This window comes from Ranitomeya variabilis, chromosome 6, assembly GCF_051348905.1.
Source record: "Ranitomeya variabilis isolate aRanVar5 chromosome 6, aRanVar5.hap1, whole genome shotgun sequence".
NCBI lineage: Eukaryota > Metazoa > Chordata > Amphibia > Anura > Dendrobatidae > Ranitomeya > Ranitomeya variabilis.
Genome location: NC_135237.1, coordinates 549975251 through 549999323, shown reverse-complemented (window position 1 = coordinate 549999323; position 24073 = coordinate 549975251). Strand labels below are relative to the sequence as shown.

The following is a 24073-nucleotide window of genomic DNA, read 5'->3' as shown; positions in this document are numbered from 1 at the left end:
CTTTTTCTGCGGCCTCCCTGCTAACACCCTTGCACCTCTCCAGTCCATCCTTAACTTTGCTGCCTGACCAATTCTTCTCTCTCCTCGCTACTCCTCTGCTTCCCCCCTCTGAAAATCTCTTCACTGGCTCCCATTCCCTCAGCGTATCCAGTTCAAATTACTAATACTGACCTACAAAGCCATCCACAACCTGTCTCCTCCATATATCTCTGAACTAATCTCCATATATCTTCCCTCACCTAATCTCCGGTCCTCCCAAGACCTCCTTCTCTCCTCCTCACTTATTCGCTCCTCACCCAACCGCCTCCAAGACTTCTCCAGAATATCTCCAATCCTGTGTAATTCTTTGCCCCAACATGTCCAATTATCAACCACATTTGGATCCTTCAGACGGAACCTGAAAACCCATCTCTTCAGGAAAGCCTACAGCCTGCACTGACCTTGTTGCCTCCTCATCACTACTGAAGCTACCGCCTCACCAACACTGGAGCTCCTACAACCCTCAACCTATTGTCTCCTTCCCCATAATCCTGTAGAGTGTAAGCACCCAAGGGCAGGGTCCTCGCCCATCTGTATCAGTCTGTCATTGTAAGTTTGTTTACTGTAAGTGATATCTGTAACTTGTATGTAACCCCTTCTCATGTACAGCACCATGGAATCAATGGTGTTATATAAATAAATAATAATAATAATAATAATAATCACTGTGGCTGAGCTCCAGAGATGCAGTAGGGAGATGGGAGAAAGTTCCACAAAGTCAACTATCACTGCAGCCCTCCACCAGTCAGGCCTTTATGGCAGAGTGGCCCGACGGAAGCCCCTCCTCAGTGCAAGACATATGAAAGCCGCATAGAGTTTGCTAAAAAACACATGAAAGACTCGCAGACTATGAGAAATAAGATTCTCTGGTCTGATGAGATGAAGATAGACCTTTTTGGTGATAATTCTAAGCGGTATGTGTGGAGAAAACCAGGCACTGCTCATCACCTGCCCAATACAATCCCAACAGTGAAACATGGTGGAGGCAGCATCATGCTACGGGGGTGTTTTTCAGCTGCAGGGACAGGACGACTGGTTGTCATTGAAGGAAACATGACTGCGGCCAAGTACAGAGATATCCTGGATGAAAACCTCTTCCAGAGTGCTCTGGACCTCAGACTTTGGCGAAGGTTCACCTTCGAACAAGACAATGACCCTAAGCACACAGCTAAAATAACAAAGGAGTGGCTTCAGAACAACTCTGTGACCATTCTTGACCGGCCCAGCCAGAGCCCTGACCTAAACCCAACTGAGCATCTCTGGAGAGACCTGAAAATGGCGTCCACCAACGTTCACCATCCAACCTGACGGAACAGGAGAGGATCTGCTAGGAAGAATGGCCGAGGATCCCCAAATCCAGGGGTGAAAAACTTGTTGCATCATTCCCAAGAAGACTCATGGCTGTACTAGCTCAGAAGGGGCTTCTACTCAATACTGAGCACAGGGGCTGAAGACTTCTGACCATGTGATAATTCAGTGTTTCATGTTAATAAATTTGAAAAAATTTCTAAATTTCCGTTTTTTTAGTCAAGATGGGGTGCAGAGTGTACATTAATGAGGAAAAAATGAACTTTTTTGAATTTACCAAATGGCTGCAATGAAACAAAGAGTGAAACATTTAAAGGGGTCTGAATACTTTCTGTACCCACTGTATGCTATAATGGCAAATGAAGATCTTAAAGGGAGATTCCCACTCCCCAGGACCATCTCTATGAGCCAGAATACTTTGTAGGAATAGCTCCCTTTCTGGTGGCCTGATTACACAGGCAGCCATTTATCTGTATATGACATGCTGGCCATGGTTTTGCAAGAGAAAGCAGCTGATTGTTGGAGATTCCATGAGCGGAACCCAGTGTAATCAGTTGATCACTCTGACTGTGGCCTTTTTAAGAGTGGTTGCCTATGATAGGACAACTCTTTTAGGCCAGATGTATGATCAGTATGTAGTAAGCGCCTCCAACTGGTGGTTGCAGGGTGCTAGAATATTATCATTCATTTTTTTAGGGCTTCTTTTTATGTACACATTAGTGATACATTTCTGTGAATTAAGGAACAAATGTATTAATAAACATATTCCATAAATTACATATTCTTACAGTTACTGTATAAAGATGCCAATACGTCACCTTGTGAGCAGGAAGAGCTGAGTAGAATGATATATAAATTTATAGGAATAGATTCAGTATAACTTTCAGTAATTAACGGTTTTGAATTCCTGCTTGCTCTGGGATTCTAAGTCCAGGGGGCGTGTATAGCTCCGCCTTTCCGACTCCTAAGCCCAGAGCAAGCAGGAATTTCTAATCAGTAAGATTGGCTACACTGAATGTTTTCCCAACAACCCATATATCAATCTACACAGCTCCTCCTGCTCTACAAAATGTAGCTCTAAGATCGGATATCCCAATCAATGACAGATGATCTTCGATTGCAGAAATTAGTCTCTTTTTGGAGGACTGGGCACCATATTCCCCAACTTCTCACCTGATGGACACTGCATCTCTATCCTGCTCTTTGACGGATTCTTTAGTGAATTATTATCGGCCACCACAGTATTTGGAAGGCTACAAGCTGAGGTCACCAAGACAAGAAGTGATGTCATTTGATTGACAGGTGCAGACATTGAGTGCAGGTAATAATTTTAGAAGCAGGAATTCGCACTTTAAGGGGCAAATAGGCCCAGACATCATGCTAAGGAGTAAAGAACTGCCACAGAGTGGTGGAGCAGTAGCGCCACCTAGGAAATAAATCTTAAGAAGTGTATAAGATACTTACGTCCACAGACACCTACTTCGTACCTAGGCGCGTCCCGGCTGTAGTCACAGTACAGCCCCTTGTGTGTGTCGCATGTATCTGCCTCCGTACAGTTTTCCCACAATTGTTTTGCGCATGTTTTGCAGCAGTCGCAGCCATCAGTGACCAGGCTGACACCGGGTCTGCACGCAGGTTTGTCTGGAGGGCACTCGCACGGCCATTTGCAGTACTGGGTCCTAGTGTACTCTTCTGAGACAGCAAGGACAGGTGGCATTGTGGTGGTGTTTTGTAACAGGACCTGGAATTAAAGACATATAAAAGATGTAATAAAGAAACAAGGCAAATAAAATGTAGCGTATAAAATGTAGCGTAAAGAACATGGCGTCAAGCTAAAAACCAGAACAGATTGGCTACAGGTTTGTTACAATTGTATCCACTACACTCAATCTCTGGTATCAGAGCAAGTGAAATGTATCAGTCTGGAGTCAAAACTGTTTAACGTCTACCTGTCATTTCAGAATATGCTGTCTTGTGTGTGTACATGAGGGGTAACACAACTTCTGGCAATTATAGGACCTGTATACTGCATTTTCACCAGTTTCCCCCCCTGTTCAGGCTCTATCTGAGCTGATGGGTAGAGACACCCTGCTATAATGTGTCCAATACACAGCACACACACAGCATGAGTGATTCCTGCTTTCCTACATCTATGTAGTAAATGTTCAGAAACTGCAGCAGCATGGAGGACATTATTCAGCAGCACTTAGCAGTGTGGCTGTGATTCCAGCTCATGGGTGACATAAAACACTTACTTACAAGAAAGCATACCCTCTCAGTGTATTCCTGCTCTCCTTTCTCTATGCAGTAAATGTGCTGAAGCTGCAGCAGCATGGAGGACATTATTCAATAGCACTTAGCAGTGTGGCTGTGAATTCAGCTCAGGGATGACATAAAACAGCAGCATGGAGGACATTATTCAGCAGAACTTAGCAGTGTGGCTGTGATTCCAGCTCATGGGTGACATAAAACACTTACAAGAAAGCAACGCCCTCTTAGTGTATTCCTGGTCTCCTGTCTCTATGTAGTAAATGTTCAGAAGCTGCAGCAGCATGGAGAACATTATTCAGCTGCACTTAGCAGTGTGGCTGTGAATCCAGCTCAGGGATGACATAAAACAGCAGCATGGAGGACATTATTTAGCAGCACTTAGCAGTGTGGCTGTGATTCCAGCTCATGGGTGACATAAAACACTAACAAGAAAGCAACACCCTCTTAGCGTATTCCTGCTCTCCCGTCTCTATGTAGTAAATGTTCAGAAGCTGCAGCTGCATGGATGACATTATTCAGCAGCACTTAGCAGTGTGGCTGTGAATCCAGCTCCGGAATTACATAAATCACTTACAAGAAAGCAACAGCCTCTTAGGGTATTCCTGCTCTCCCTTCTATATGTAGTAAATGTTCAGAAGCTGCAGCAGCATGGAGGACATTATTCAGCAGCGCTTAGCAGTGTGGCTGTGAATCCAGCTCATGAGTGACATAAAACAGTTACAAGAAAGCAACACCCTCTGTGTGTATTCTTGCCTCTCTCTCTTTCACTCTACTCCTCCCTTCTCCTTTCCTTTTCACAGACTTCAATGGACAGCGAGTGATCTGATCTCTCGCTGTACTGACACTCCATCTTGTTTTTACAAACACAAATTTTGCCAGTATTTCAGATTGATTTGTGAGTTCAAGAGGCAGGAGGATGAGAAGAATTGAATCATAAGTGGAGAAAAAAAGTTATATGACAAAGTTTCTTATGTTCGCTGCTATTATTGATTCGTAGAAAGTTTGTTGAAATGACAGAGGCCATTTAAGCTCTACAGCAGCCTAGAAAACGGCACCAGGAATCTGAACTCCCACAGCAGCAACACCACCGGCACAGAAGAGCTCCTCTCCACTCGATGGACTGCATAGAAGAACTCTATTACTGACCATCAGCTGATGGGTCATGTGACTATTGAAAGGAAGGTGGGATTGGTTACCAACCATCATCAGCTTAGGACCCTAAAATAACTGCCAACAAGAGACAGACAATAAGTCTTGCTGGAACAAAAGAAAAAAACATTTAAATGTCAACAGAACCAGAACTGCCACAAATCCCATAGTGACAGTAACACACTACACCGTCATGGATTAACAGGGCACACAAGGTCCCCCTGCTCACACCAGCACATGTCCAGGCCAATTTAAAGTTCACCAATGACCATCTGGATGATCCAGAGGAGGTATGGGAGAAGGTCATGTGGTCAGATGAAACAAAAATAGAACTTTTTGGTATCAACTCCACTGGTTGTGATTGGAGGACGAAGAAGGATGAGTACAACCCCAAGAAAACCATCCCAACCATAAAGTATGGTGGGGGAAATATTATGCATTGGGGGTGCTTTTCTGCAAAGGGGACAGGATGACTGCACCGTATTGAAGGGAGAATGGATGAGGTCATGTATTGTGAGATTTTGGCAAAAAGCCCCTTCCCTCAGTAAGAGCATTGAAGATGGGTCATGGCCGGGTCTTCCATCATGACAATGACCCGAAACACACAGCCAGGGCAACTAAGCAGTGGCTCCGTAAGAAGCATTTCAAGGTCCTAGAGTGGCCTAGCCAGTTACCAGACCTGAACCCAATAGAAAATCTTTGGAGGGAGATGAAACTCAATGTTGCCCAGGGACAGCCCTGAAACTTGAAAGATCTGGAGGAGACCTGTATGGAGGAGGGGGCCAAAATCCCTGCTGCAGTGTGTGCAAACTTGATCAAGAACTACAGGAAATGTCTGACCTCTGTAATTGCCAACAAAGGTTTCTGTACTAAATATATCAAAGGGGTTGTCCACTACTAGAACAACCCCTTCTTGAACTCAATGTTTGGCCCCGATAAAATAAAAAACCCTATACTCACCTCCCATGCCGGCACCATTCCTGCGGTGTCGAAACTTGCTCTTTCCTGGGCTCTTGTGCGGTGCTGTGGTTCATGACCCCGGTGCCCAAGCTACGGATTGTACAAGAAGAGGAAGCCAGGGGTCAGCTGCAGCCGGGACTTGCTCTTCATATTCAATCTGTACGTAGGTGGAGGCAGTGATGCCAGAGCTGATTGGGCGTCATATACACCGCTCAAAAAATAAAGGGAACACTTATACAACAGAATATAACTCTAAGTAAATCAAACTTCTGTGAAATCAAACTGTCCACTTAGGAAGCAACACTGATTGACAATCAATTTCACATGCTGTTGTGCAAATGGGATAGACAACAGATGGAAATTATTGGCAATAATCAAGACACCCTCAATAAAGGAGCGGTTCTGCAGGTGGGGATCACAGACCATATGCTTTCTGGGTGATGTTTTGGTCACTTTTGAATGTTAGTTTTGCTTTCACACTCGTGGTAGCATGAGGAGACGGACTCTACAACCCACACAAGTGGTTCAGGTAGTGCAGCTCATCCAGGATGGCACATCAATGCGAGCTGTGGCAAGAAGGTTTGCTGTGTCTGTCAGCATAGTGTCCAGAGGCTGGAGGTGCTATCAGGAGACAGGTCAGTTCACCAGGAGATGTGGAGGAGGCCATAGGAGGGCAACAACCCAGCAGCAGGACCGCTACCTCAGCCTTTATGCAAGGAGGAACAGGAGGAGCACTGCCAGAGCCCTGCAAAATGACCTCCAGCAGGCCACAAATGTGCATGAGTCTGCACAAACGGTTAGAAACCGACACCATGAGGATGGTCTGAGTGCCCGACGTCCACAGATGGGGGTTGTGCTCACAGCCCAACACCGTGTAGGACGCTTGGCATTTGCCACAGAACACCAGGATTGGCAAATTCACCACTGGCTCCCTGTGCTCTTCACAGATGAAAGCAGGTTCACACTGAGCACATGCGACAAACGTGACAGAGCCTGGAGACGCCATGGAGAGCAATCTGCTGCCTGCAACATCCTTCAGCATGACCGGTTTGGCAGTGGGTCAGTAATGGGGTGGGGTGGCATTTCTCTGGAGGGCCGCACAGCCCTCCATGTGCTCAGCAGAGGTAGCCTGACTGCCGTTAGGTACCGAGATGAGATCCTCAGACGCCTTGTGAGACCATGTGCTGGTGCGGTTGGCCCTGGGTTCCCCCTAATGCAGGACAATGCCAGACCTCATGTGGCTGGAGAGTGTCAGCAGTTCCTGCAAGATGAAGGCATGGAAGCTATGGACTGGCCCGCCCGTTCCCCAGACCTGAATCCGATTGAACACATCTGGGACATCATGTCTCGCACCATCCACCAACGTCACATTGCACCACAGACTGTCCAGGAGTTGGCGGATGCTTTAGTCCAGGTCTGGGAGGAGATCCCTCAGGAGACCATCTTCCCCTCATCAGGAGCATGCCCAGGCGTTGTACAGTAGGGATATCATACAGGCACGTGGAGGCCACACACACTACTGAGCATCATTTCCTTGTCTTGAGGCATTTCCACTGAAGTTGGATCAGCCTGTAATTTGATTTTCCACTATGATTTTGAGTATCATTCCAAATCTAGACCTCCATGGGATATTAGTTGTGATTTACGTTGATCAATTTTAGGCTTTATTGTTCTCATCACATTCCACTATGTAATGAATAAAGATTTGCAACTGGAATATTTCATTCAGAGATATCTAGGATGTGGTATTTTAGTGTTCCCTTTATTTTTTTGAGCAGTGTATAATACCGCCATATATTACACAAATAATAGAAAAGCATGCTGGTTAATTCATACTGACACAAAGTGTGCTGTTAGTGGCACCATAACAGTGAACAAATGTAAAACCCATACATTGGTCATCATATACAGTGGCATGTAAAAGTTTGGGCACCCCTGGTCAAAATTACTCTTATTGTGGGTTAGTATGGGATCACATCTGTGTATATGGCCCTGCGGCCATGTCTATGGGATTGCAGCCGTGTGTATGTCAGTCATCTACCTGAAGTTTACATTTCCGCCCCACGATGTCCTCGGTGGTCCGGCACAGCTGGGGGCTGTAACCCCGTCCTAGGTACAATCAGTACACATTGTACAGTCAGTGACATGTTCCTCCTCCTGTACATTCCTCACACATGATATCATCAGGAATTACTGACACCATGATACGTTCCTGACAACCCCAAACAATGGAGCGGGGGCCATCCAGGGGTGCAGTGCAGTCCAGGCAGACCGTCCCCTCCGCCCCATCTCCTCCGCACAGCTGCCACATCTCGCAGCGCTGCCAATAGTGCGAAGATACGTCAGAGGGCCGATACCATAAATGCATGGCAGTCATATAGGCTCAATACTGTGACGACTGTGCGCTGTGCAGATGTAGCAGAGCTGGGTTTGTCATAATGTAATGGGATACAGTAGGAAAGCAGCAGATAGCGCACGCACTCTCAGCTCTGCTACATCCAGTACCTGCATCGTTTATCATTGGTGAAGAGTTGTACTCACGTGCAGTCCTATGTAAAAATGAAACAAGTCATATGTCTAGTGAATTACTGACACTAAGTGATGTTGATGATCTGTGCTCTGCTCTAGTTACATCCAGAGCTGCATTCTACATTCTGCCAGTTTCCGGTTTACCCCTCACTGTCAAATGATCCAAGAAGTCCCTGCACTGAGCAGCTTCATTTTGGAGCACAGTGAGTGAGTATGTGACAAAGTTATCAGTACAACGAAGTGAGCGTTGTCATCTTGATCACTGCCTATGCAGAGCGCAGCCATCGACGGCAAACTCATCTCAGCTGCTGCACTCTGCATAGGCAGCAACAGCGCTGAATCACGCGCATCATTGCGTTCTCTTGCGCTTGCAATTTTGCAAGAAGAGAGACAAAGACAAATAAAAAGCAAAACAAATACCATATTATGTTTTTACATACTTTTTCTATCCATAACTAGAGCTAGTATTAGGGTTAGATTATGGCTATGCCTATCGTTAGGGCTAGGGCAATGAAATAGAAAAAATGTAATAAAAGAAAAATCAATAAAATATATATATCCATAACTAAAGCTAGTGTTAGGATTAGACCTATGATTAGGGTTAGGGTTAAGGTAATAAAATAGATTTTTTTTCAATAAAAATAAACAATAAAAAAATACATTGTAACAATATGTAACATTTTATTTTTCAAACTTTATGTCAGCAAAAAGCAGAAAAAATAGAAAGTCAAAAGGCAAATTATAATTACATCAGTGTTAAAATACACGTCTTTTGGGGGTACGGAGTTCGATATTGGACTTTGGATGGAAGTTCACCAATTAGGGGGCCCCTAATATTTACCTTGCAGCCCATGCTATGCCACAGGAATGAACTCAAAACTCAGTGCTGCCCCCTGCTGGTTCAGTGTCTGCACTGCTCAGGTGGCATTGACGTCTTGCCTATGGGCCGATAAATCTATCAAAGCTCCTGGGTCTTAATGCAAAATCTGTTACAAGCCCCCAAACCAGGTGCTTTTTATAATACCCCAGCGTCATTAGTGGCAGTGAGACCTTTCCCCTCCCTCCGGGCCCAGAACTGCTGCCTCAGCACCTCTCTTGCTATGCCACTAAATCCAGAATATAAGACTATAGAAGGAGTTTGGATAAATCTCAACACCCACCAATAATTTGGGTTTTTTTGTTCTGCAGTTTTATCCAATATCCACCCTTAAAAATGCAGTTCTCGTAGGATACATTTTTGCACTAATGGTGATTCCTGAAAATGGACGATTGCTTTCTTTGTGTGATGAAGTGCACGCCCCGATGTTCCCATGTGATGTGGCAGGACAGATTGGAGGAACATCTGGACATTTGTGGACAGGCAGGTGTTTGGCAGCCATATTGTATGAGGATATTCACCCTATACTGATAACTGAGCAGCTGTGATGGAAGGAGTTCAGATAGCGGAAACACAGGATTATACAGAATCCTAGAATCATAGAATGTTAGAGTTGGAAGGGACCTCCTGGGCCATCGTGTCCAACCCCCTGCTCAATGCAGGATTCACTAAACCATCTCAGACAGATGTCTGTCCAGCCTCTGTTTGAAGACTTCCATTGAAGGAGAACTCACCACCTCTCGTGGCCGCCTGTTCCACTCATTGACCACCCTCAGAGCCATCAGCTCTCCAGACATCATTTGTCTTCATGTCAAATCCTAACCAAACATTTGAGTATCTCACAGCCGCCATTTATGATGACCTGTGTGCTGTCCATGGAGCAGCATCGACAAGGCAAAATATAATATGTTATGTGAGGGAAAGTGGACGACGTGCTCAAGAGGACAAGCTCTAGGCTGAATCCTAAGGAAGATAAAATCTTGACCAAGACCTCAGGAGGACAGGCAGGGCCGGACTGGCCATTTGGCAATTCTGGCAAATGCCAGAAGGGCCTGTCTGGTTGTGGGCTGCCTTGTCTGCTATGATGTTAAAAGAATCAGTGTTCCCATACTGAGTTGTGATGGAGCACAAAGTTGCTGACTCCGTCACTTACCCCAGTAGGCCACGGGTATCATTAGAAACATTGGTCATGTAGTAAATCTTCCTCTCCTCCATCCAGGGTAATATTAGTAATATATCCCCATGTGGTGCTTAGGGACGGGGATGGCACGGGCCTGTGTGTTTTCAAATGCCAGGGCTGAATTTCAGCCCCAGTCCGTACCTGAGGACAGGTGTCGGATTAAAGAGTTAGTAGGACAAGTGCTAAACTAAATAGTAAGAAGGATAAGTTCTGGACTAAGTACTAACAAAAGCAAATTTAGTCTAAAGACTAAGGAGGGAAAAGCTCTGGGTTAAGTACTAAGGAAGACGTGTTCTAAAGACTAAGGAGGACAAGCTCTGGACTATGTACTAAGGAGGACAGGGGCTAGACTAAGGAGTAAGAAGCTTTGGATTAAGTTCTAAGGACGATAAGATTTAGACTAAGCACTAACAAGAACAAGTGCTGGACTAAGAATGACAGAGGTCAGGTGCTAAACTAAATACTAAAAAAGGATAGTCTCTGGACTGAGTACAAAGAAAAACAAATTAAGCCTAAAGACTAAAGGTACCTTCACACGAAGCGACGCTGCAGCGATAGCGACAACGATGTCGATCGCTGCAGCGTCGCTGTTTGGTCGCTGGAGAGCTGTCACACAGACCGCTCTCCAGCGATCAACGATGCCGAGGTCCCCTGGTAACCAGGGTAAACATCGGGTAACTAAGCGCAGGGCCGCGCTTAGTAACCCGATGTTTACCCTGGTTACCAGCGTAAAATCTAAAAAAAACAAACAGCACATACTTACATTCACGTCCCCCTGCGTCCACTTCCTGACTGACTGAGCGCTGTACAGTGAGAGCAGAGCGGTGACGTCACCGCTGTGCTGCTTTCACTTTCACTTTGCGGCGCTGAGTCAGAGGAGGAAGCAGACTGCAGGGGACGCAATGTGAGTATGTGCTGTTTGTTTTTTTTACATTTTACGCTAGTAACCAGGGTAAACATCGGGTAACTAAGCGCGGCCCTGCGCTTAGTAACCCGATGTTTACCCTGGTTACCAGTGTAAAATATCGCTGGTATCGTTGCTTTTGCTTTCAAACACAACGATACACAGCGATCGGACGACCAAATAAAGTTCTGGACTTTATTCAGCGACCAGCGACATCACAGCAGGATCCTGATCGCTGCTGCGTGTCAAACGAAACGATATCGCTAGCGAGGACGCTAGCGATATCGTTATAATGTCGTTTCGTGTGAAGGTACCTTAAGTAGAACAATCTATGAGATAAGTAATGAGGTAAACATGTTCTAAAGACTAAGGGTACCGTCACACAGTGAAATTTCCATCGCTGCGACGGCACGATCTGTGACGTCGCAGCGTCGTATGATTATCGCTCCAGCGTCGTAGACTGCGGTCACACGTTGCAATCACGGCGCTGGAGCGATGCCGAAGTCCCCGGGTAACCAGGGTAAACATCGGGTAACTAAGCGCAGGGCCGCGCTTAGTAACCCGATGTTTACCCTGGTTACCAGCGTAAACGTAAAAAAACAAACAGTACATACTCACATTCCGGTGTCTGTCCCCCGGCGTTCTGCTTCTCTCCACTGTGTAAGCAGCAGAGCCGGAAAGCACAGCGGTGACGTCAGACGTCACCGCTGTGCTCGCTTTCCGGCTGGCCGGCGCTCACAGTGCAGAGAAGCTGAGACGCCGGAGGACAGACACCGGAATGTGAGTATGTACTGTTTGTTTTTTTACGTTAACGCTGGTAACCAGGGTAAACATCGGGTTACTAAGTGCGGCCCTGCGCTTAGTTACCCGATGTTTACCCTGGTTACAAGCGAACACATCGCTGGATCGCTGTCACACACAACGATCCAGCGATGTCAGCGGGTGATCAAGCGACGAAAGAAAGTTCCAAACGATCTGCTACGACGTACGATTCTCAGCAGGATCCCTGATCGCTGCTGCGTGTCAGACACAGCGATATCGTAACGATATCGCTAGAACGTCACGAATCGTACCGTCGTAGCGATGAAAATTTCAATGTGTGACGGTACCCTAAGAAGGACAAGTGCTGGACTAAAGACTAAGAAAAAAGAAGCTCTGGACTATATACTAAGGACAAGTGCTGGACTAAGAACTAAGAAGGACATGGGCTGGACTACGTGCTAAGGAGGGCTGGATAATTCCATACTCTGGTTGTAGCTTTATTTTCTGTAACCTCCTCATTGCTGTGACTTCGGCTTCATGAATTAAATAATCCGCCTCATCCCACGTCCCTGATCTCTTCTCCACATGTCCCTGTGTGAAACTCCAGATTTCTTCAGACTTTCTCTCAGAAGCTTCTCTTCTGTTACCACGGAGGCTAAATATTATCTTGGCAATATTCCATTTCATTCAGATTTCTTTTTTATTCCTGTGGTTTATGTACAAATTTTATTTTAAGAAAACGTTGTTGAAATATGCCAAAATATCCCTTTTAAGTAAATAAAAAACTTCAGTATCTATTCTAACTCTTGATTGCCTGATATTTCATCGTTTTTTTTTTTTTTTTTTAGGGTAGAAATGCCCTTTATATGTCTCTGAATGCCACCCATCAAACGCCAATGACATTTTGAGTAGTGGCTGCAATACTCTTTATGTCCAGCGGGTGGCGCCCAGACTCTCCTCATAGTATCTCCTGCTGCAGCTCAGTTCCTGCACTGATACATTGTAACATATTATCAGCAGTGGGGGGTGAGTTTGTGCTAAGGATGTGATTACCTAATTATCTAGTGTTCTCATTCACTGACAGAAAGCAGAAGTCTAGAAAATAATGAGAAACTTTGTGATAAATGCATGAAACATGGAAAAAGCGGAATTAATCGGATGCTACGAGAAACAAGAAGAGGTTTTCTATTGGATCATTGGCAGCAGATCTCGCTTTCAAGTTGAAGTCGCGATATGAAATGGGGGTCAAGTGGTCTGCACTAAGGCCCCCTTCCAGTGGCGTAACTACAAAGTTATGGGCCGCGGTGCGAACTTCCAAATGGGCCCCCCCCCACCCCGGGTCCCCCCGCCTCACCCCCCCCCCCCCCCCGCCCCCCACCTTCCCCTAGATACGCCTTGGACTGTCGCAGGAATCTCCTGCACTGCAACATGGTGTTGGGTGCCAGCACAGCCCGCACAGTGGTATATCCAGCACAGTGGTATATCCAGCACAGCCCGCACAGTGGTATATCCAGCACAGCCCGCACAGTGGTATATCCAGCACAGCCCGCACAGTGGTATATCCAGCACAGCCCGCACAGTGGTATATCCAGCACAGCCCGCACAGTGATATATCCAGCACAGCCCGCACAGTGGTATATCCAGCACAGCCCGCACAGTGGTATATCCAGCACAGCCCGCACAGTGGTATATCCAGCACAGCCCGCACAGTGGTATATCCAGCACAGCCCGCACAGTGATATATCCAGCACAGCCCGCACAGTGGTACATCCAGCACAGACCGCACAGTGGTATATCCAGGACAGCCCGCACAGTGGTATATCCAGCACAGCCCGCACAGTGGTACATCCAGCACAGACCGCACAGTGGTACATCCAGCACAGACCGCACAGTGGTATATCCAGCACAGTGGTATATCCAGCACAGCCCGCACAGTGGTATATCCAGCACAGCCCGCACAGTGGTATATCCAGCACAGGGATATATACAGCAGAGCCCGCACAGTGGTATATCCAGCACAGCCCGCACAGTGATATATCCAGCACAGCCCGCACAGTGATATATCCAGCACAGCCCGCACAGTGGTATATCCAGCACAGGGATATATACAGCAGAGCCCGCACAGTGGTATATCCAGCACAGCCCGCACAGTGATATATCCAGCACAGCCCGCACAGTGGTACATCCAGCACAGCCAGTACAGTGGTATATCCAGCACAGCCAGTACAGTGGTATATCCAGCACAGCCCGCACAGTGGTATATCCAGCACAGCCCGCACAGTGATATATCCAGCACAGCCAGTACAGTGGTATATACAGCACAGCCCGCACAGTGGTATATACAGCACAGCCCGCACAGTGGTATATAGAGCACAGCCCGCACAGTGGTATATCCAGCACAGCCCGCACAGTGGTATATACAGCACAGCCCGCACAGTGGTATATAGAGCACAGCCCGCACAGTGGTATATAGAGCACAGCCCGCACAGTGGTATATCCAGGACAGCCCGCACAGTGGTATATCCAGCACAGGGATATATCCAGCAGAGCCCACACAGTGATATATCCAGCACAGCCCGCACAGTGATATATCCAGCAGAGCCCGCACAGTGGTATATCCAGCACAGCCTGCACAGTGATATATCCAGCAGAGCCCGCACAGGGATATATCCAGCAGAGCCCGCACAGGGGTATATCCAGCACAGCCTGCACAGTGATATATCCAGCAGAGCCCGCACAGGGATATATCCAGCAGAGCCCGCACAGGGATATATCCAGCAGAGCCCGCACAGGGGTATATCCAGCACAGCCTGCACAGTGATATATCCAGCAGAGCCCGCACAGGGATATATCCAGCACAGCCCGCACAGGGATATATCCAGCAGAGCCCGCACAGGGGTATATCCAGCACAGCCTGCACAGTGATATATCCAGCAGAGCCCGCACAGGGATATATCCAGCACAGCCCGCACAGGGATATATACAGCACAGCCCGCACAGGGGTATATACAGCACAGCCAGTACAGTGGTATATCCAGCACAGCCCGCACAGTGATATATCCAGCAGAGCCCGCACAGTGGTATATCCAGCACAGCCCGCACAGGGATATATCCAGCACAGCCCGCACAGGGATATATCCAGCACAGGGATATATACAGCAGAGCCCGCACAGGGGTATATAGAGCACAGCCCGCACAGGGGTATATAGAGCACAGCCCGCACAGAGATATATACAGCACAGCCCGCACAGGGATATATACAGCAGAGCCCGCACAGGGGTATATACAGCAGAGCCCGCACAGGGGTATATACAGCACAGCCCGCACAGGGATATATACAGCACAGCCCGCACAGGGATATATACAGCACAGCCCGCACAGGGGTATATACAGCACAGCCCGCACAGGGGTATATACAGCAGAGCCCGCACAGGGGTATATACAGCAGAGCCCGCACAGTGGTATATACAGCACAGCCCGCACAGGGATATATACAGCACAGCCCGCACAGGGGTATATAGAGCACAGCCCGCACAGGGATATATACAGCAGAGCCCGCACAGGGGTATATAGAGCACAGCCCGCACAGGGATATATACAGCACAGCCCGCACAGGGGTATATACAGCACAGCCCGCACAGGGGTATATACAGCACAGCCCGCACAGGGATATATACAGCACAGCCCGCACAGGGGTATATACAGCACAGCCCGCACAGGGATATATACAGCACAGCCCGCACAGGGATATATACAGCAGAGCCCGCACAGGGATATATACAGCACAGCCCGCACAGGGGTATATAGAGCACAGCCTGCACAGGGGTATATAGAGCACAGCCCGCACAGGGGTATATACAGCACAGCCCGCACAGGGATATATACAGCAGAGCCCGCACAGGGGTATATACAGCACAGCCCGCACAGGGATATATACAGCACAGCCCGCACAGGGGTATATACAGCAGAGCCCGCACAGGGGTATATACAGCACAGCCCGCACAGGGATATATACAGCACAGCCCGCACAGGGGTATATACAGCACAGCCCGCACAGGGATATATACAGCACAGCCCGCACAGGGATATATACAGCACAGCCCGCACAGGGATATATACAGCACAGCCCGCACAGGGATATATACAGCAGAGCCCGCACAGGGGTATATACAGCACAGCCCGCACAGGGATATATACAGCACAGCCCGCACAGGGGTATATACAGCACAGCCCGCACAGGGATATATACAGCACAGCCCGCACAGGGATATATACAGCAGAGCCCGCACAGGGGTATATACAGCACAGCCCGCACAGGGATATATACAGCACAGCCCGCACAGGGATATATACAGCAGAGCCCGCACAGGGATATATACAGCACAGCCCGCACAGGGGTATATACAGCACAGACCGCACAGGGGTATATACAGCACAGCCCGCACAGGGGTATATACAGCACAGACCGCACAGGGATATATACAGCACAGCCCGCACAGGGATATATACAGCACAGCCCGCACAGGGGTATATACAGCACAGCCCGCACAGGGGTATATACAGCACAGCCCGCACAGGGGTATATACAGCAGAGCCCGCACAGGGATATATACAGCACAGCCCGCACAGGGATATATACAGCAGAGCCCGCACAGGGGTATATAGAGCACAGCCCGCACAGGGATATATACAGCAGAGCCCGCACAGGGGTATATACAGCACAGCCCGCACAGGGGTATATACAGCACAGCCCGCACAGGGATATATACAGCAGAGCCCGCACAGGGGTATATAGAGCACAGCCCGCACAGGGATATATACAGCAGAGCCCGCACAGGGGTATATACAGCACAGCCCGCACAGGGGTATATACAGCACAGCCCGCACAGGGATATATACAGCACAGCCCGCACAGGGGTATATACAGCACAGCCCGCACAGGGATATATACAGCACAGCCCGCACAGGGATATATACAGCACAGCCCGCACAGGGATATATACAGCACAGCCCGCACAGGGGTATATAGAGCACAGCCCGCACAGGGGTATATAGAGCACAGCCCGCACAGGGGTATATAGAGCACAGCCCGCACAGGGATATATACAGCAGAGCCCGCACAGGGGTATATAGAGCACAGCCCGCACAGAGATATATACAGCACAGCCCGCACAGGGATATATACAGCACAGCCCGCACAGGGGTATATACAGCACAGCCCGCACAGGGGTATATACAGCACAGCCCGCACAGGGGTATATACAGCACAGCCCGCACAGGGATATATACAGCACAGCCCGCACAGGGATATATACAGCAGAGCCCGCACAGGGATATATACAGCAGAGCCCGCACAGGGGTATATAGAGCACAGCCCACACAGGGATATACAGTGCCTACAAGTAGTATTCAACCCCCTGCAGATTTTGCAGGTTTAATAAGATGCAAATAAGTTGGAGCCTTCAAACTTCAAACAAGAGCAGGATTTATTAACAGATGCATAAATCTTACAAACCAAAAAGTTTTGTTGCTCAGTTAAATTTTTATAAATTTTAAACATAAGTGTGGGTCAATTATTATTCAACCCCTAGGTTTAATATTTTGTGGAATAACCTTTGTTTGCAATTACAGCTAATAATCGTCTTTTATAAGACCTGATCAGGCCGGCACAGGTCTCTGGAGTTATCTTGGCCCACTCCTCCATGCAGATCTTCTCCAAGTTATCTAGGTTCTTTGGGTGTCTCATGTGGACTTTAATCTTGAGCTCCTTCCACAAGTTTTCAATTGGGTTAAGGTCAGGAGACTGACTAGGCCACTGCAACACCTTGATTTTTTGCCTCTTGAACCAGGCCTTGGTTTTCTTGGCTGTGTGCTTTGGGTCGTTGTCTTGTTGGAAGATGAAATGACGACCCATCTTAAGATCCTTGATGGAGGAGCGGAGGTTCTTGGCCAAAATCTCCAGGTAGGCCGTGCTATCCATCTTCCCATGGATGCGGACAGATGGCCAGGCCCCTTGGCTGAGAAACAGCCCCACAGCATGATGCTGCCACCACCATGCTTGACTGTAGGGATGGTATTCTTGGGGTCGTATGTAGTGCCATCCAGTCTCCAAACGTCATGTGTGTGGTTGGCACCAAAGATCTCGATCTTGGTCTCATCAGACCAGAGAACCTTGAACCAGTCAGTCTCAGAGTCCTCCAAGTGATCATGAGCAAACTGTAGATGAGCCTTGACATGACGCTTTGAAAGTAAAGGTACCTTACGGGCTCGTCTGGAACGGAGACCATTGCGGTGGAGTACGTTACTTATGGTATTGACTGAAACCAATGTCCCCACTGCCATGAGATCTTCCCGGAGCTCCTTCCTTGTTGTCCTTGGGTTAGCCTTGACTCTTCGGACAAGCCCGGCCTCGGCACGGGAGGAAACTTTCAAAGGCTGTCCAGGCCGTGGAAGGCTAACAGTAGTTCCATAAGCCTTCCACTTCCGGATGATGCTCCCAACAGTGGAGACAGGTAGGCCCAACTCCTTGGAAAGGGTTTTGTACCCCTTGCCAGCCTTGTGACCCTCCACGATCTTGTCTCTGTTGGCCTTGGAATGCTCCTTTGTCTTTCCCATGTTGACCATGTATGAGTGCTGTTCACAAGTTTGGGGAGGGTCTTAAATAGTCAGAAAAGGCTGGAAAAAGAGATAATTAATCCAAACATGTGAAGCTCATTGTTCTTTGTGCCTGAACTACTTCTTAATACTTTAGGGGAACCAAACAGAATTCTGGTGGGTTGAGGGGTTGAATAATAAATGACCCTCTGAAAATACTTTTCCCAATTTAAAAAAAAAATAAACAAAGAAATAACATTCTTTTTTGCTGCAGTGCATTTCACACTTCCAGGCTGATCTACAGTCCAAATGTCACAATGCCAAGTTAATTCCAAATGTGTAAACCTGCTAAATCGGCAGGGGGTTGAATACTACTTGTAGGCACTGTATACAGCAGAGCCCGCACAGGGATATATACAGCACAGCCCGCACAGGGATATATACAGCACAGCCCGCACAGGGATATATAGAGCACAGCCCGCACAGGGATATATACAGCACAGCCCGCACAGGGATATATAGAGCACAGCCCGCACAGGGGTATATAGAGCACAGCCCGCACAGGGATATATACAGCACAGCCCGCACAGGGATATATACAGCACAGCCCGCACAGGGGTATATAGAGCACAGCCCGCACAGGGGTATATAGAGCACAGCCCGCACAGGGATATATACAGCACAGCCCGCACAGGGAAATATACAGCAGAGCCCGCACAGGGATATATACAGCAGAGCCCGCACAGGGATATATACAGCAGAGCCCGCACAGGGGTATATAGAGCACAGCCCGCACAGGGAAATATACAGCAGAGCCCGCACAGGGATATATACAGCAGAGCCCGCACAGGGATATATACAGCACAGCCCGCACAGGGATATATACAGCACAGCCCGCACAGGGGTATATACAGCACAGCCCGCACAGGGATATATACAGCACAGCCCGCACAGGGATATATACAGCACAGCCCGCACAGGGATATATACAGCAGAGCCCGCACAGGGATATATACAGCACAGCCCGCACAGGGATATATACAGCAGAGCCCGCACAGGGATATATACAGCACAGCCCGCACAGGGATATATACAGCACAGCCCGCACAGGGGTATATACAGCACAGCCCGCACAGGGGTATATACAGCACAGCCCGCACAGGGGTATATAGAGCACAGCCCGCACAGGGATATATACAGCACAGCCCGCACAGGGGTATATAGAGCACAGCCCGCACAGGGATATATACAGCAGAGCCCGCACAGGGGTATATACAGCACAGCCCACACAGGGGTATATACAGCACAGCCCGCACAGGGGTATATACAGCAGAGCCCGCACAGGGATATATACAGCAGAGCCCGCACAGGGATATATACAGCACAGCCCGCACAGGGATATATACAGCACAGCCCGCACAGGGATATATACAGCACAGCCCGCACAGGGATATATACAGCAGAGCCCGCACAGGGATATATACAGCACAGCCCGCACAGGGATATATACAGCACAGCCCGCACAGGGGTATATAGAGCACAGCCCGCACAGGGATATATACAGCACAGCCCGCACAGGGGTATATAGAGCACAGCCCGCACAGGGATATATACAGCAGAGCCCGCACAGGGGTATATACAGCACAGCCCGCACAGGGATATATACAGCACAGCCCGCACAGGGATATATACAGCAGAGCCCGCACAGGGATATATACAGCACAGCCCGCACAGGGATATATACAGCACAGCCCGCACAGGGGTATATAGAGCACAGCCCGCACAGGGATATATACAGCACAGCCCGCACAGGGGTATATAGAGCACAGCCCGCACAGGGATATATACAGCAGAGCCCGCACAGGGATATATACAGCACAGCCCGCACAGGGGTATATACAGCACAGCCCGCACAGGGATATATACAGCACAGCCCGCACAGGGGTATATACAGCACAGCCCGCACAGGGATATATACAGCACAGCCCGCACAGGGGTATATACAGCACAGCCCGCACAGGGGTATATACAGCAGAGCCCGCACATCTCATCTCCCCCCCCCCCCCCGATAATGGCCCCACAGTCCAGTTAAAAAGAAAAAAAAAAAAAAAAACTCTCCTCACCTTTCCTTTTGCCCGCGCTGCTCCCGGCGGCTGCAGTCTGCCCAGGACACTGCAGGTGCGCGATGATATGACGTCATCGCGCACCCGCAGTGTACTGTCAGAGGCAGAGCGGGGAATGATGGGAGAGGAAGCGTCAGGTGACGCTCTCCTCCATCATTGCATTGAACTATACCGGTGTCATAGACGCCGGTATAGTTAAATGCGGCGGCGGCACGGGCGGGGGGGAACAGTGCAGCGGCCCACTACTGGCACCGGCTCTTCTGGCATTTGCCAGAAGTGCCCGATGGCCAGTCCGGCCCTGTGACTGACCTGCCAACCCGGGGCCCCTGACCTGCGGGGCCCGGTCGCAATGGCGACCGCTGCGACCGCGGTAGTTACGCCGCCCCTTCACAGGTCCTGGTGAGAGGCAATATACCAGTCCTGCACTGGCGCCCTCTGCTGTCCATGGCTTTCTTAGCAGGAATTAAAGGAATTCTCCAGTGAAAACAAGTTATCTCATGTCCAATGTATAGGTGACAACTTGTTGATCAGTGGGGGGGTCTCCAACATCATGGATAAAGCTTTGTCATTCTGCCAGTTGGGGGGTCCCAGAGATTGACACCTCCACCAATCATTCTATGGACCGGTGACATTTAGTTTTATCCAACAACCCCTTTAAGTACAAGTTTGTCTATAGATTTTACAGAAATAATTTTTCCTTGCAGCCTTACTAGGGAAATCTTATGGAAGAAGCAGAAGGAAGGGGCCTCACTATTTACATCCATCGCTCGTGTTACCGTTTTTGGAGCGTTCCTGGAAATCCTCATCTTAATGACATTCCATTGTGTGACTTCTGGCCGCCAAGTAGCAAAACCCTGAAAGTTATGGGACAGATAATTCGAATACCAACTTTTACTGCAAATCATAAGCTAAAGAGGTCGGCTCCAGGACAAGAGCGCCTCTTCGAGGTCGTGGGCACAAACGATTTTCTCCACTAGCACCTATGATATTCTGTGGGGCTGGGCACATGTCCATTTTTTTCGTTGGACCGAAAGTCGGCGGAAAAAGTTGGAGACAGGTCTGGTTTTTTGCTCTTTTTTTGTGGATTTTTCGCTGTTTTTTTTTCCCGGAGCTTACCAATACAATAATATAGCGGCAAAAACCACGAAAAATCCGCAAAATTAATGAACATGCTGCGGTTTTTTTTCCGCAATGCGTTTTTATCACGGAAAACAATGCAGCATGTACACAAAAATTACGCATGCATTAAAAATGATGTGATGCTTAATGTAAGCGTTTTTGCAGCGGAAAACCGCAAAAAAAAAAAGCGAAAATCCTTAACGTGTGCACATAGCCTAAGGATATCTTTTAAACTCAAGCAAACCCACAGAGTTTTCCAAGAGGAAGATTCTTTGGGGTTTTTGTCCCGACTAGTGTTGAGCGATACCTTCCGATATCCAGAAGTATCAGTATCGGATTGGATCGGCCGATATCCAAAAAATATCGGATATCGCCGATACCCGATACCGATGCAAGTCAATGGGACACAAATATCGGAACGTAAATAAGCCCTTTCTGTCCTTCTATATGCTGTTCCGGAGGGGGAAGAGTGTGGGCGGTGCGTGGGCCAACACTAAGTGTCTGTGTGTGCGGGCGGGGTCTGTGCGGGCCTGCCAGGGATCTGTACGTGCCTACCGGTGCTCTATGCGGCGTGGGGGGTCTCTGTGCGGCGTGGGGGGTCTCTGTGCGGCGTGGGGGGTCTCTGTGCGGCGTGGGGGGTCTCTGTGCGGCGTGGGGGGTCTCTGTGCGGCGTGCCGGGTCTCTGTGCGGCGTGCTGGGTCTCTGTGCGGCGTGCCGGGTCTCTGTGCGGCGTGCCGGCATTGTCTGATGGGACTACAAGTCCCATCAGACGATGCCTGCTACACTGACAGTGACTGACACATTAGCCAATGATGACAGTAGTAGTCCCATCATCCGGCTAATGTGTTGAATAAAAAAAAAAAAATACCAAAAAGGGGCCAAGGGTGGGAGACATTATACCAGGAAGGGATCCAGGATGTAGAACATTTTACCAGTAAGGCAGTAAGGGGCTCAGGATGGGAAACATTATACCAAAAAGGGGCCAAGCATGGGAGACATTATACCAGGAAGGGACCCAGAATATGGAACATTATACCAGGAAAGGTGCTCAGGATGGGGAACATTATACCAAAAAGGGGCCCAGGATGGGAGACATTATACCAGGAAGGAGACCAGGATAGGGAACACTATTACTGGAGGGTCCCAGAATGGGGATATTATACCGGGAAAGAGCCCAGGTTTGGGAACATAATACTAGTAAGGGGCTCAGGATGGAAAACATTATATCAAAAAGGTGGCCCAGAATGGGAGACATTTTACCAGTTAAGGGTCCAGGATGGGGGGTCATTATATAAAGAGGTTAGGATGGGGGACTTTATTATAGCAAGGATCCAGGAGGGGGGACTTTATACCAGGAAGAGGCCCAGGATTGGGGACATTATACCAGGAAGGGGTCCATGATGAGGGTCATTATAAGAGGAAGAGGCTAGGATGGTGGACATTATTATAACACAATCCAGGAGGGGGCATTATACCAGGTAGGAGCCCAGGATGGAAGACTTCATTATATGGGGTGCGAACACATAGGTCTTTATAGGATCTGGAATGCTATAAGGTCTCATACATTTAACCAACATGCAGGTCCAAATTTTGCACCTGAGCCTATCGGACTACTGTTCCACCACTTTTTACAAGAAAAAATGTAGTTATCAAATTCTGCCTTCAATTATATAATAGCATAAACCTAAACGTATAAAAATCCCTGAATCGTATCTACTGTCGTCGGGAAACATGAAAATTGGCCAAAACGAGTTAGATCTCTTCATTTAGACCAACACGAAGGCTGAAAAACGCTGATCACCACCGGCAAAACATTTTTGGGGGAGGATGACAATAATTTTTCCCCCCTCCAATGAAAGTGATTTTGTAGATAAAATGTATTTTGTGCTACAAAAAAAAAATTACTAATTGAAACAATAATCTTCTGAACTTATACATGAATATAACCAGAGGCGGTGGTGTATGGAGGTAAGACGTTACATGTCCTGTCCATGGGGTGTGTGGGACAGTCGGTATTTGATGAATCCATGAAGTTTATTTTGGTTTTGGACATAAATCTTGAGATGTGTTCCCACTCAGATGAGTGATATTGAGTACCTCCTACAGGTTTCGGTAAGGCGATGAGGTCAGACATAAGCCTTGTCCGATTCTTACTTCTTCATTCCAAAGTTCCCCCCACATATCGAAGCCAGAACCTGCGTGATCATGTCAGATGTTGGCAGAGTCACAAGTGATTGAAGTGGTCAGATAAGATATTG

General features: G+C 48.2%; 1 protein-coding gene across 2 annotated transcripts in view; it reads right to left on the bottom strand.

Moving 5' to 3' along the window:
• Window positions 1-24073, bottom strand: part of CCN4 (cellular communication network factor 4) — a 71573-nt gene that overhangs the window by 8382 nt on the left and 39118 nt on the right. Inside the window, exon 2 of one of the 2 annotated variants that reach the window (XM_077271262.1) lies at window positions 2812-3088. In XM_077271262.1, coding sequence (XP_077127377.1) covers window positions 2812-3088 — 277 coding nt within the window. Of the gene's footprint in view, window positions 1-2811; window positions 3089-24073 lie in introns of those variants that run through there. The other variant, XM_077271263.1, reaches the window with a different exon arrangement.